At 38.0% G+C, this 14,141-nt stretch overlaps 1 protein-coding gene across 1 annotated transcript in view; it reads right to left on the reverse strand.

Annotated features, from left to right (window-relative positions):
* Positions 1 to 14,141, reverse strand: part of STK39 (serine/threonine kinase 39) — a 198,400-nt gene that overhangs the window by 119,652 nt on the left and 64,607 nt on the right. Inside the window, exons 6-10 of the mRNA XM_038422540.2 lie at positions 8,637 to 8,746; positions 8,444 to 8,545; positions 4,818 to 4,951; positions 1,100 to 1,148; positions 929 to 994 (exon numbers count right to left, since the gene is read on the reverse strand). Coding sequence (XP_038278468.1) covers positions 929 to 994; positions 1,100 to 1,148; positions 4,818 to 4,951; positions 8,444 to 8,545; positions 8,637 to 8,746 — 461 coding nt within the window. The remainder of the gene's footprint in view (positions 1 to 928; positions 995 to 1,099; positions 1,149 to 4,817; positions 4,952 to 8,443; positions 8,546 to 8,636; positions 8,747 to 14,141) is intronic.

Here is a 14,141-nt window from a genome sequence, read left to right on the forward strand (position 1 = left end):
ACACTCAGGCTCAGGAATGACTGCTGTCTAGTCAGGTTTGGGTCCAGCTTTAAAAGTTAGACCTGATCAGACCTCTATGTCCCAGCACCTTTGTTTATTAGGGAACAAAAAAAAAAAAAAAAAAAAAAAAAAATCAAGAGTGAGTAGCTTAAATGATATATTTTTGAGTTCACTGAAAAAAATGTCTTTTCTGAACTCTAGAGGCTTCTACAATAGTTATGATGAAAAACCCCTCGCTCTTGCAAGTTATATTGGGTCAATAGCCACAAGACTCCTGAAGAGAGTTCCCACCTTAGCCCTTAGTTCCCAGTCAAGCCAACCTCTCAGAAAGCCCAAGAGAAGAGCAAAGCCTTGCAGCATGTGGCTCAACAAGGGCTCTGTCTGTTGGGTCAGGGAAGAGAACAAGCGTTCCTCTCTGGAAGTGCCCTGTTGCCAGCTTCTTCCCAACTGAAGAACTTTTACCGATGTCTTTGTGACTTATAATAATTACTAACCAGCTAATCTTTTGTAAATATTGTTTGTTGTGTTCTTTACTCTGTATTCTGTGTCCTGAATTCATGACTTCATTTCCTCTGTCTGTTGACCTATATGCTCACCATTTTCTGTACCTCCTAATAACTAAGGATTTTCCTGATTTTATAGCTTTCCAACTAAAAATGTAAAGCAAAAAAAAAAAAAAAAATCTCTTTCCCATCTTACCACCTTGACAAGGCACAATAAGGAAGGAAGTCAAAATGACCTAAGACTTTTTGGAGAAAGCTCAACCTCAGAAGCTATTCATTTTCAACAGTCACCATCTGTGAAGGGTTTAGTGAGAGAATTGCTACATTCAGACAGTTAACAATCAACATACTGAGTTTTCCCCCATGCTAGTCTCTGGACAATATCCTATTCTACTGTCTAGAGAAAAAAGTGTGAAGAACCTTACCTTTTTTGCTCTTTGTGCTATATCAGGTGTTCTAGTAAGAAGCTTTTCTATCAGGTATTCTCTATTCTGAAAAACCAACATTTGGACAGTTAAACCCAATACAAGGAAAAACAGGAGATTCACATAAATTGTGAAACAGAGCAGATTTACATGTAGGATTAAGTATTTTACCTTGGCTTTCTGGAAGAATCTGCATTTTAAAAGTTCCGCTGCTGTGGGCCTGAAAGATTGATAACAAATTAGAGCAGAAACAGAGATCCCTCCTAATGAATACTGTACAGGACATTCATGAAATGACATGGTACTTTTGAATTAGTGCTGAATGAATAGCAATGATAGCTGCAAAATTAATTTTAAAAATCCATACTGGTATATGTATTAATTCACTATACACTTTGGGAGATGGAGTTCCTAGATGGTGAAAGCACTGGATATAATGAATATCCTGTCCTTCATTGTTCATCTTTTTCTTTAAAATGAATTTAGTGCTTGTGAGGGGTGCTGGATTAAAAAGCCAAGACATGCATGCTTCCCTAGATGATCCAGCCCATGTGCCTAAACCATGCTCCAGACACAGGGGTAGTCTATTTTTTGTCAAGGTATAATCAAAGTCCAGACTCCAGAGAAAATAATAAAAACCAACAATAAATAAATAATTTTGGAGTCCATTCAAAAAAGCATCTGGTGGCCCAGATTCGGCCAGAGGTCCAGCTATTGACTACCCCTGCTCAAGAGCAATCAGTTTATACCGATGAAAAGATCATTAAAATTTTCCCAATAGTGAGGAAAGCACCAATTGCCATGTATTTCAGTGATTTGAACACCTGTCCACAAGGAACTGGACTGAGCTTATTAACTTGTTTCATAAACCAAACAGCACTGTCAGAGCTTTCAGTCCCTAGACACACAAGTAGAATCTGATGCAGTGTCCTAGAAGCCAAATGCTCTATGTTCTATTTTTAGTCCCTGGAGTTATCTGTTCAGCGATCTTCCTCCCAGGCCCCCCTGAATTTACACTTTTGAAGTTTGCAGCAGTTGAAGTCACAACCTTCATTGCTGACCATAATGATATGCTAAAGTTCTGAATAAGGAGCAGCAACAACATTTGCCCATTTTGCCTAGAGGTACAGCAGAGCACCGATCAATATATCGATCTACTGTCAAGCAGAGCTGGTCAGAAATTGGTTCCTCACCCACCACAAAAAATTTCAACCAAAAGATATGAAATATTTCAGCACAAAATTAAAAAAAAAAAAAAAAAAACCACACACACACACACACACACACACACACACAGAGTTTGATTTGAAAATGCTGCTGTGGTGCCCCAGGGGAGTTGTATCTGAGGTACCTGATGTTCCTGTTCTTCATTATAGTCTGAGCTCGGTCTCCCATGATACACCAGCATCCCCTTCTTGGTGAGGGGAGGTGGTATATCATGGGAGTCCCTAGCCAAGGTGCATTATAGGAGATGTATTCTAGCTGGGAAGCATAGCCCATAGAAGGGACTGGGGACATGAGGGAACCAAACCACAAATCCCATGCGCACCATGGTGACATATCTGAATCAGAATATTTTGGTCTTTGGCATTCAGTTTTTTCAATGGAAGGAAGGGAAGAAAAACCTCTAACTTTGCACAAAAAAAACCAGACACCTTTTTCACAAATTAATGTTTAATTTTCAATGGAAAAAAGTGGACTTTCAACTAAAAAGTAAGTTATATCATCCTATTGCAGAGGATAAAGAGGACTGAACAGAAACCCAAACAAAGCCCAATTAATGCCTCACTGCATTTGTCTATGAGTGGTTAAAATATAAGAACCACCTACAGTAATTCAGGAAGGTCACAAGGGCTTGTCTACATACAAAAGTTGCATGGGTTTAAGATAAAATGCGATTATATTGAGACACTCCATTGAGATGGAGTGTCCACACAAAGTTGCAAATTCTATGTTGATTGAAAGTTTGCTTAGCTTGTTAATGTGCCACTCTTATTTGATGTGGTATAAGGTTTTGGAGAGAAAGGGAAGAAGAGACCAGGAAGAAAGGTTTTATTATTTAAATAAACCCCGTTCACATGCTCCACACGTGGTACAGAGAGACAGAGATCCTGCCATCAAGGAGAAAACTATCGAATTTAGAGATAGACAACAAAGTTTTATAGCCATTTTTCAGATCCAGTATATCCACAGCACTTGGATATGTGAGTAGGTGACACACCTAGAAGCTTCCTTTTCAAGATGGGTAAACTAATGGAAGCTTTAAAAGAAAATTGAAAGATCCGTTGTAGTCAGATCTAACAGCAGGAGCCATGCACAGGCACTAGCACTGTAGTTTAGTTTTACACTAAAAAAGCAGAAAGTCACCAGGAACGTTAATACCTGATGGTCACACACTGGTATGCTTAATGAGGAACAGCTAACCACTGGGAACTGAACTGCAAGGAATCAAGTGTTTGCAGCAGATACTCCAAATACAGAGAGACAGGGAAAACTACAGCAACTGCTAACTTCCTAGGGACAATCACCAGTTTAATCATGCCCTGAAAACATTTGGCCATTTCTACAATAATTTGTAACCATAATAAAAGTTGTTTTTCCAGAACATGTTTCAATCTAAAGAAAACACTAAAATGTATTTAAGCAGTCTGCAAGTTGTAGGACTATGCTTAAAGCATAACCAGACTCCGAGGATTTAAAATTAATGAGACAGACTATGAAAGTCTGGGGAATTTGAAGATACTACACAAATGATCTCCTGAGCCAAGAGGATGAATTCTGAGGAGTTCTGGGAAATTAAAAAAGGTCTCATTTGCACTTATTATTTCTTAAGTGTTCTTGATCTATCTATTATCTCTGCTCTCAGCTCTTAAGCCTTATTCTGACCATATTTACCCTGATTTACAGCAGGCTCACTAAGTCTGACTCACAACTATATTACTCTAATTTTACACTATTGTAATACCACTGAACTCAAATTACACCATGAAAATAAGGTAAGAGAGCAGTGAGTCAGGTGACTCAGACAAGGAGAATTGTTTTGTACAGCTAGTACTGTAACTTCTAAAAGAGATAAGTGATTTATTAAATATACTAAGAAAACATGTTAATTACAGAATGTGGCTCTCACAGAGTCCAAGCAAGAGAAACATATAAAATGGATTTACATCGATAGCGCTATCAAAAGGATAATGAGAGACATCATTGTGGGACTTTACCAACAGTTTTGGAACAAAGTGTAATTATCTGAAGTATTTCAGTCACAAAAATAGAGCAGAAACGTATGATTCAGAAAGATGAAGAAAGATGGAATATATAAAATTTTCAAGTTAGCTCAGAGCCATTCAGTTGTTTACATTATTTATTTCTAACATAAAAAACACCTTAACCCTCTCTTGAAATAATCTTGTCACAGAGCGCAAATGACAATGTAGAGTTAGAAATAAGATCATCTCAGAACAAGGAAGGCCAACAGCATTTTCTGGTTTAGGCTCAAGCAGTCAGTATGTTCAGACATTAAAAGCTCAGCTTGATCAGCATGGTCATAATCTTTATGATGGGCTTGCAAGAAGTAGTGAGGGGTTTTGTTTGTTTCAAATAAGAGATTAAGTGCTTCAGGGCAGGAACCGGGTTTTTTCAAAATGTTTGAGAAATGCTTTGCACAACAGAGTTAGAATATTTGGATACTAGTACACCAAGTTAATTATCAAGCTGCAACAAGTTTGTTAAAAGCCAACTCCTTCTCCCCAAACCAAAGATCTAATATTAGGAAACTCAAGGATTTTCCAAATAAATATTTAAGAAAAAATTCATAACAAGGATTTTTAAAGTAAAATAGTCTTCACTGAATTTTGGACTAATTCCATTTTACACAACAAAAAAGCCATACCTTTTGGAAGGGTCTTTTTGAAGACAAAGTGAAATTAGTTTTCTAAAGGATTTCCCATACTTTTTCATCATTTCTTTGTCCTCTACACCCGTTTCTAAAGTGGGAGGGTCATTTTGCAATGTCAGCATTAACACCTATAGTAAAACCAAAAGGTGACATGGTAAGCGTCTCAGTGAAATTATAACACAATAGTAACTGAAATAGGATACAAATATTCCACCAAACATAGAAAGTTCCTGTTTAAAATATCTTGAGGCATCACACAACACTTAACAGGGTAATAAATTTGTACACATTACTCTGACATTTATGGGGTTCATTCACTTATCAGACCTTCACTGAGTATCAGAAATAGATGGAGCAAAGTGATGTTCAGACATACTATGAAACCCACTTGTTAGTTTTGAGTTGGTGGTCTCCAGAAATAATTTAAAAGTCCTGAAGACCAAAATGCTTCAGTCTATCATAAGATTCCAAAACAAACAGGAAAGTCATTCTGAAAAGAATGAAAAAAAAGTTGAGTGGCAAGTCAGGGATGGCATAGGTTTTTGCACAGTATTTTGTAAAGGCCGACAGGCATTACTCAAACCAGTTCTCCCCCTACCTGTAACCAAGCCTGTGGCACATCACCCACAATGCCACACGTCTGACCTTGGAGGACATAAAGATAACATATAGCTAAAGCCACCAATTTATGAAGACAAAGGTCTGGAAATATCCCTAGGATGGTCTTGCTCCCAGATAAGTTGCATCTGGACACCTTGTAAAAGTTATGGAAGGCAGAGAGAATTGTTTCTATATTATTCTGCAAGTGACTCATGCTAAAATATTTACATAGAAAGTTTGTTGGTAGCTATGCACATGGGAAAAGCATGGGATGGAAAAGGGGGTGAGGGAAAAGAGGAAGCAATTTATCTTTGAAGGATGAGGCCATGCAACTTGGATCAGCTTGTTTCAACTCCAGGAAAGGATAATGAAGACTTTGATCAAATAGCAGGCAGAGGAGATGAATGGAAAAAAAAAAATGTAAGAGGGAAGCTAACGAAACATTAAACCAAGAAAATGATCTGGAATTAGCAGAAACACATGAATAAAGAAGTTCGTTACCAGAGAGAAGAGCACTGTAAACATTAAAACATGGCCTACTTGAACAGAAATTTAATATAAAAAGGTAACAAAGGTCAGGCTCAGCTAATGAGTTTTTCCATGTACTGTAATGGACTTTTATGTTGTATCAATACTTCAATGAGACAGTTTCAATAAAACGGAAGTTGTTTAGTTAAAAATCAAACTCTTAACATGAGCCTCATGAATACATAAATCTGCATTAATGTGTGTAGCCACTGTACATATAAAGCATTCTCACACAACCCTCTTAGACCAATGACGAGTACACTTGACAAGAGAATAAAAGACAATTTACCAAGGAGACAAGGAAAAAAACGAAACAAGACAGCAGTACTGTACAAAACTGAAAAAGGTTTCTGCCAGGCCTTCACATCAGGATTAGTCAGTTTAATTCTGGTAAAATGAGAGAAGAGTCATAATAGTGAAGTTGCTACAAGCAATCAACTAGTGTTATATTGAAAAAACCACCACGTTCCTCTTTTGAAATGCCATGGCAGCTAACTCTTGTAACTCTTTGACAGAAACGTATCAATCAGAGGGTTGTGTAGGAATACTGCTATGTACAGCAGTTGCTGTAATTTAAGCATATTAAAAACAAATGAAATGAAGTCAGAGTTTCTCTACGTTCAGAACATTAACATTTAAGAATTTAAAAAAGTAATTTAGTAACTTTAAAGGAGAATATGAAACAGCACTAACTACCTCAGTTTTCATCTGAGAAATGTTCCTTTTTAAAATGTTCCCTATTAAAATTCACTCGAGACTGTTTCCCAGAAAAGCAAAAATCAAGCTAACTTCAAGACTTAATCTTTTGAAGTAAAGCTCAGGGATGGCGATGCTGTTTAATAAAATGGGAAAAGGGAAACAAAACAGGAAATGATTGCCCAGGAAGGAGTACTACAGAAAGGATCTGAGGGCCATAGTGGATCACAGGCTAAATATGAGTCAACAGTATAACACTGCTGCAAAAAAAAGAAAACATAATTCTGGGATGCATTAGCAGGAGTGTTGTAAGCAAGACACAAGAAGTAATTCTTCCATTCTACTCTGCGCTGATTAGGCCTCAACTGGCTTATTGTGTCCAGTTCTGGGCGCCACATTTCAGGAAAGATGTTGACAAATTGGAGAAAGTCCAGAGAAGAGCAACAAAAATGATTAATGGTCTAGAAAACATGACCTATGAGACAAAATTAAAAAAACTGGGTTTGTTTAGACTGCAGAAGAGAAAACAGAGAGGACATAACAGTTTTCAAGTACATAAAAAGGTTGTTAAAAGGAGGAGGGAGAAAAATTGTTATCCTTCACCTCTGAGGATAGGACAAGAAGCAATGGGCTTAAATTGCAGCAAGGGTGATTTAGTTTGGACATTAAGAAAAACTTCCTAATAGTCAGGGTGGTTAAGCACTGGAATAAACTGCCCAGGGAGGTTGTGGAATCTGCATTATTGGAGATTTTTAAGAGAAGGTTAAACATACATCTGTCAGGGATGGTCTAGTTAATACTTAGTCCTGCCAGGAGTGCAGGGGACTGGACTAAATGACCTCTCGAGGTCCCTTCCAGTCCTACAATTCTATGAATGAAATGTAGTGGAAAAATGTGTGTCAGAGAAGTCCTCAATTGCTCAATTTAAGATTATTTTTAGTGAACTCTAATGTCAGCACATAAAATCTTATTTTTGGCAAATGTAACATCAGTTATTGCAGCTTTCCGCCATTTTTGAGAATAATAAATTTCTGATTCCATACCATCATTCCTTTGATGATGTCAAAGTGTTTTACATGCCCTGAACCTTACAAAGGCCCCCCATCTTCCTAATATTACAGATTGACAAAGTATGATCAGAAAAGTGACTAAAATGACATCCTTCTACTTCCATCAATGCACACTCGAGGAAGTGACTTTGAACACACCAATTATTTTAGTATCAACATCCTTCCAAGATTAAAAACTTTTTACTGCTATTAGCACTGAAGACCTAACAGAGCTAGGAAAAAGCAATGTGAATCCTCTTTCGGTTGCACCTCAACAGAACTGTTAGCTAACTTCTGGTTGGAAAAATCTTTGTTACTTAGTGATAACGTGCAAGCCAAAAAATGCAGTTTGACCTTGACATACAACGTGTACCTGAAAGGCTGGAAGTTAGAGAAAAATATATTACTTGTGATCTGAACAAAATCTGATCTAAAGTCAGAGAGGCGCTACCACGTGGAGCTCTACAATGACAGAGCCACTTTTCAGATAACTGCACATGATACAACTTGCTCACGGTCATGGAGAAACAGAGCAAGGAACAATACAGGGATCCCATCTTCCAGTTCTAAGCTCTGGGCAACCTTGCCTCCTCCATTTAATCTACACAAGACTGTTAATTAATAAGCTAAAAGTAGAGCAATCCCAAATCATTAAAAGAGAGAGAAATGTCAGAAATTTACTCCGTGTAAAGACCTGAATGTTACTTATGCAACACTAAATTATACATGATTTCCAAGGATAATTACTTTCATAGGAGGATATTTGTGGTAAGGTGCAGCTCCCGTTGCTAATTCAATGGCAGTTATTCCAAAACTCCACATATCGGCCTTGAAATCATAACCTCTCACCTATTGCAGGGGAAAAAAAAAGTTTTAGTGTGGTGTTTTAAATGTAAAGTCATCATAAGATACAAGTGCATTTCATTAGTCATAAAGATACCTGTTCCATGACTTCCGGTGCCATCCAACATGGGGTACCAACAAAGGTTTTTCTTACTTTGTTACGGGTAACATCGCCTCCTGTCGCTAAAAATGCACTAACACCAAAATCTGGAACACACATTTAAAAAAGGATTAAAAGTTCACCCTCTTCCCCATACCAAAACTAAACTGAAAAAAATATATATTTTAAAATAGAAGTCCAATTATAAAAATTTTTTATAATTAAATTCAGCTGAAGAGTTATCTTTTCACAGCTGGCAGAACTACACAAAAACGTTAGAGACACAGAACAACAGCTTTATCTTCCTCTGTTCACATTCTTCTGTTAAGGTCATCTTAACAGACATCAGGTTAAAAAAAAACCACATACACAACGCACCATCAACATGGGGAATTTATTGCCATGGGATGTTGTGAAGGCCAGAAATATAACCGAGTTCAAGAAAAGAACTGGGTAAGTTCATGGAGGATAGGTCCATCAATAGCAATGTAGCCAAAATGGCCAGGGACACATGCTCCAGGTGTCCCTAAACCTCTAAACTGCCAGTAGATGAGACTGGACAACATTTTGAGATCACTCAAAATTGTCTGTTCTGTTCATTCCCTCTGAAGCATCTGGCACCAGCCACTGTCAGAAGACAGGATACTGGGCTAGATGGACCATTGGTCTAACCCAGTACGATTGTTCTGATCTTAAAAGACTGCAATATTTCCAACTGGCCCAGTAATTTTGGCTAAGAACACAGCTTCTTATGCATTCCTCTTTTTAAGCACGCAATTCTTAACTTGTTTTAAACAATTACTTTTTTAAAAATTGATTCATAGGACTTGAATGCACTCCTTAATTCAAGAGTTCTCACACTTGAACCCAGTCTTCTCAACATGTGCCTATGTATCATACATTTTTGTTCTTTAACAGCATAACTAAAGTAGGGCTTTATTTGAGACATTACAGACCCAAACCTGGACCCACTCACATTCATTTCCACACTGACTTTGGTGGGGATCAGCATTTAGGATTTTGCCTTTGGTTTAAAATGGGGTTAGAGTTTGGTCACTGATAATTTGTCATTACTCTCCACAAAACGATCAAGTGTGCATCCAGTAAGCGCATTACAAGTAGATTGTCTTTTTTGGTTCCCTCCTATATCGATAAACACAGAAGAAACAATGCATTTAAGTTTGCTATCTAAATATGTTTTCAGGGACCTGACCTGCAACTTGTTTGGTAAGGATTAAAGCAATATCCTTGAGAATCTGGGCGCTCCATGAAGCACTTTTGTTTTATATAAACACATTATAGGTTAGGAGTTGCTGCTTTGGGACTTGTCAATATTCTGTAATAGGTAATATCTTCTGAACAGAGTCCTATCTAACCACGCAATTCTGCACTGAATACTGAAGTACGAAGAACAATGTTATTTTTTTTAACTGGCTGTCTATATTTCAATTCTAGCTTATTCATTAAAACTTTTCATGAAATGAGTTATGCAGATGAGAACCGGTTTTAGTTTTGTTTTTCAGGCCACATTTGTTTTTATCTTTAAGCCTGTGTACCACATTTTAAAAAATTTAATCTATATGCACCTATTTGGTGTATAAGCTTCGTAATAAATCACCCAAATACTGCCCCATAGATAAAGTGTATGTTCTGTATTTTATGACTTCACAGAGATGAACTTTCAAATGCATATTAAACTAGCTGGAGACTGCAGTGTTTGACAAATCATATATAGAGGAGGAACAAAAACAACACTCATGATAACAAAAAGCGTTCCTTCACTAAGTAGCTTTGTATCTCCGATATAAATTCTTTAAAACATATCGGTTGTTTACTCAAAGGTTCAGAGAGGTATGACTTCCCCTGTCCTAACCCAATATTGTGTCTTTAGCATTGACATTTTCCTATATTGTTAGGCCACTTAACCAAATGGGAAAAGGGAAGTGGACAAAACTGAAGAAGTCAGACAGCAAATAGTGTTACACATTCGTGGTAAGAGACAGTAGCAATGTACAGGCAGCTGCCAAGGAAGAGAAGTTAACTATTGGTGTTTATGAAGCCTCTTAAGAGTCTTCCAAGTGGAAAGAATGGTGGGAGTGGGACAGCCTCACACACACAGTGAGTTAATACACGAGTGGCAAGATTTTCCAAAGCAGTTAAGTGACTTAGGATGAGTCCATTTGCAAAAGCAGCATATGCATGGATGACCCCAAATCTCACTGAGTACAGTGCAGGGAGAAAGTCAACAGGCATTAAGCTCATGTCACTTTGGAGAGAGAGTATCAGAGAGGTAGCCGTGTTTGCCACTTTTACAGATCCAGACTAAGAGTCCTGTGGCACCTTATAGACTTACAGAAGTATTGGAGCATAAGCGTTCGTGGAGGAATATCCACTTTGTCAGATGCATGTAGTGGAAATTTCCAGAGGCAGGTATAAATATGCAAGCAAGAATCAGGCTAGGGATAACTAGGTTAGTTCAATCAGAGAGGATGAGGCCCTTTTCTAGCAGTTGAGGTGCAAACACCAAGGGAGGAGCAACTGCTTTTGTAGTTGGCTAGCCATTCACAGTCTGTTTAATCCTGAGCTGAAGGTGTCAAATTTGCAAATGAACTGAAGCTCAGCAGTTTCTTGTTGAAGTCTGGTCCTGAAGTTTTTTTGCTGCAGGATGGCTACCTTTAAATCTACTATTGTGTGTCCAGGGAGGCTGAAGTGTTCTCCTACAGGTTTTTGTATATTGCCAATCCTAATATCTGATTTGTGTCCATTTATCCTTTTACCTAGGGACTGTCCAGTTTGGCCGATGTACATAGAGGGGCACTGCTGGCACATATTACATTGGTGGATGTGCAGGTGAATGAACCGGTGATGGCGTGGCTGATCTGGTTAGGTCCTGTGATGGTGTCGGTGTAGATATGTGGGCAGAGTTGGCATCGAGGTCTGTTACATGGATTGGTTCCTGAGTTAGAGTTACTATGGTGCGGTGTGTAATTGCTGATGAGAATATGCTTCAGGTTGGCGGGTTGTCTGTGGGCAAGGTCTGGCCTGCCTCCCAAGGCCTGTACCACCAGCACCTCCCAGCTATCTCTGTGACACCAATGATTTCCTGAGAAAACTGCAATGCATTGGTGATCTTCCAGAAAACGCCATCCTAGCCACCATGGATGTAGAGGCTCTCTACACAAACATCCCACACACAGATGGGATACAAGCTGTCAGGAACGCTATCCCTGATGATGCCACAGCACAATTGGTTGCTGAGCTCTGACTATCCTCACGCACAATTATTTCAAATTTGGTGACAAACCTACTTCATACTCCTTTTCGCAAATAAAAAAAAGTCATTAGACAATTCTATTATATAGCAGATGACAGGAGAGAGTCACCTGTACTAAATCAGTACTTGCCAACTTTTACTACATTGTGGAACCCAAGATTTCCCGAATTTTTCCCTGGATTCAGAGGAGGTTACTCTGTAATAAAATGCTGGTGAATGTAGAGGTAATGGTGCCCGTTGTACCCAGAGCTAAAACTATGTTGCTTTGGCTGAAGTTTCCTCTAAAATCAAAATTAGGTGGTAATTTTTAAACCTTTTCTTTCTAATAAATATGGAGACCTTCACAACACTCTGCATGACCCAGCTACTTTCCCAGGTTTAAAACTCAGATTAATACTGAACAGGGCCTAAAAGTACCTTAGTTTTGAGAATTTTGAAAAGGGGCAGCCTCAAAAGCATCTGAAACTAGTCTGGTTAAACACAATCTGTTCTGTGTTTCATTCGTAGCCACATCAAGGAACAATAGAAGACCTGCCTGCTGAAATGTAAGGGTTTTGCACCCACAGCTACATACGTAGTGGAAATGAAAGATCTTTTCCCTAGATTATTAAAGCTGTACACTCTTTAAGATAAACAACAGAACTGTCACTTATACTGACTAAAGAAAAACTTTACCAAACAGCCCATACCTTCTTTCAGTTCCCCCTCAATTTCCAACTGTGATAACAAGGGAGAATTGTTCATTAGTGTGTGCTCCTTATCTCGACTTGGGTTTCTGTTCCTTCACTTATTCCATGGCTTTTTTATATTCTCTAAGCTTGACTTGCATAGAAGGCTGAAACAACGATGAAGTACTAATTATTTCTTGCACAAGGTACTAGAGGTTACAATCTTATTGGTATTTAATAGGCTATAGGACTATGAGCCAGTAATGATTTTAGAACCATTTAGTTAAGAATAGGCGGAAAAACTTTCACTTCTCCTTTGTAGTGAATAGAAAGAGGGAAAAAAAAGTTTTTTAAAAATTCCAAATCATGCAACAAAAGGTTTGCTACATTCCCCCTAGCCAACTCTGTTCCACTACCCCAGGATCTGTGACTAGACATCTCTTTCCTGCACTTCAATTTCTTGAAGATTGAGGAGCCTACTTGAATATTTAACACCCTTCTAAGTCCATATAGATTCTGTTTCTCATTTTTCAGAGTAGCAGCTGTGTTAGTCTGTATTCGCAAAAAGAAAAGGAGTACTGGTGGCACCTTAGAGACTAACAAATTTATTTGAGCATAAGCTTTCGTGAGATACAGCTCACTTCATTGGATGCATTACTTATTTCTCATTTGTCATACACAAATGAACGCCCATATTTGTTAGCCTTAGCACTTTGCAAAAAGTGAGAATACGAAGTGCAATTAAACTTTGTAAACAATGATATTTGAAAGTGTAACATTAAACAAACCATTTTGTCTTTGTATATTTCTCATTTTTAACTGAACTTTATTATGCAAACCCACCAATACTGTGGCCAGGAATCCTTTAATTATAGAAATCAGAGGTGTAATTGTTAACAAAGGGAGGCATGTAAAGTGTTCAATGAAAAGTGATTTTTGATTGCGACCATTTTTAGGACTTTGAAAGAAAAAAATACATACAAACTGAAAATACAGAGCACCCACAAAGCTGAAAAAATTGAAGATTTTTTTTAAAATAGATTGTAAAAAATCAAAACAGAGGACTCTCAGCTCCTTAAATATTTTCATCTTGCATATCTGCTTTCATTTATTGCTGGATTTACAAATCATGTTATAGGAATTTCCCAAACCAGCCAGGACTCACAAAGACAGTTCAGATTCAATTATTCTCCCCAGGTGAAGATGTGGAATAGCCTTCCAGCTAGAAAGCGTGCCATAAAATCCATATGCCACAGGATACATGCCATATGTCCACACAGTCATGGAGTTTCCTTAATTCTGGATGCACTGCGTGACTTCACAGCACAGTGAAGGGGCTTACTCACCAAGAGTAATGCCAAGGACAGGAATGGAAAAAAAGACATAGAACTAATCACAGGGATTCTAACTAGAGTAAGAAGCAGTGATGTACTGTCCAAAGAGACATATGGTAATCCTGGCAAGAAACACAGTATTACTCATGAGAGGGACTGCATGACCTTAATAGGATCAAAAGTATAGTCAGAGTATCCAAAGTTAAATCAATTGAGACCACTTTTT

This window comes from Dermochelys coriacea, chromosome 11 (assembly GCF_009764565.3).
Source record: "Dermochelys coriacea isolate rDerCor1 chromosome 11, rDerCor1.pri.v4, whole genome shotgun sequence".
NCBI lineage: Eukaryota > Metazoa > Chordata > Testudines > Dermochelyidae > Dermochelys > Dermochelys coriacea.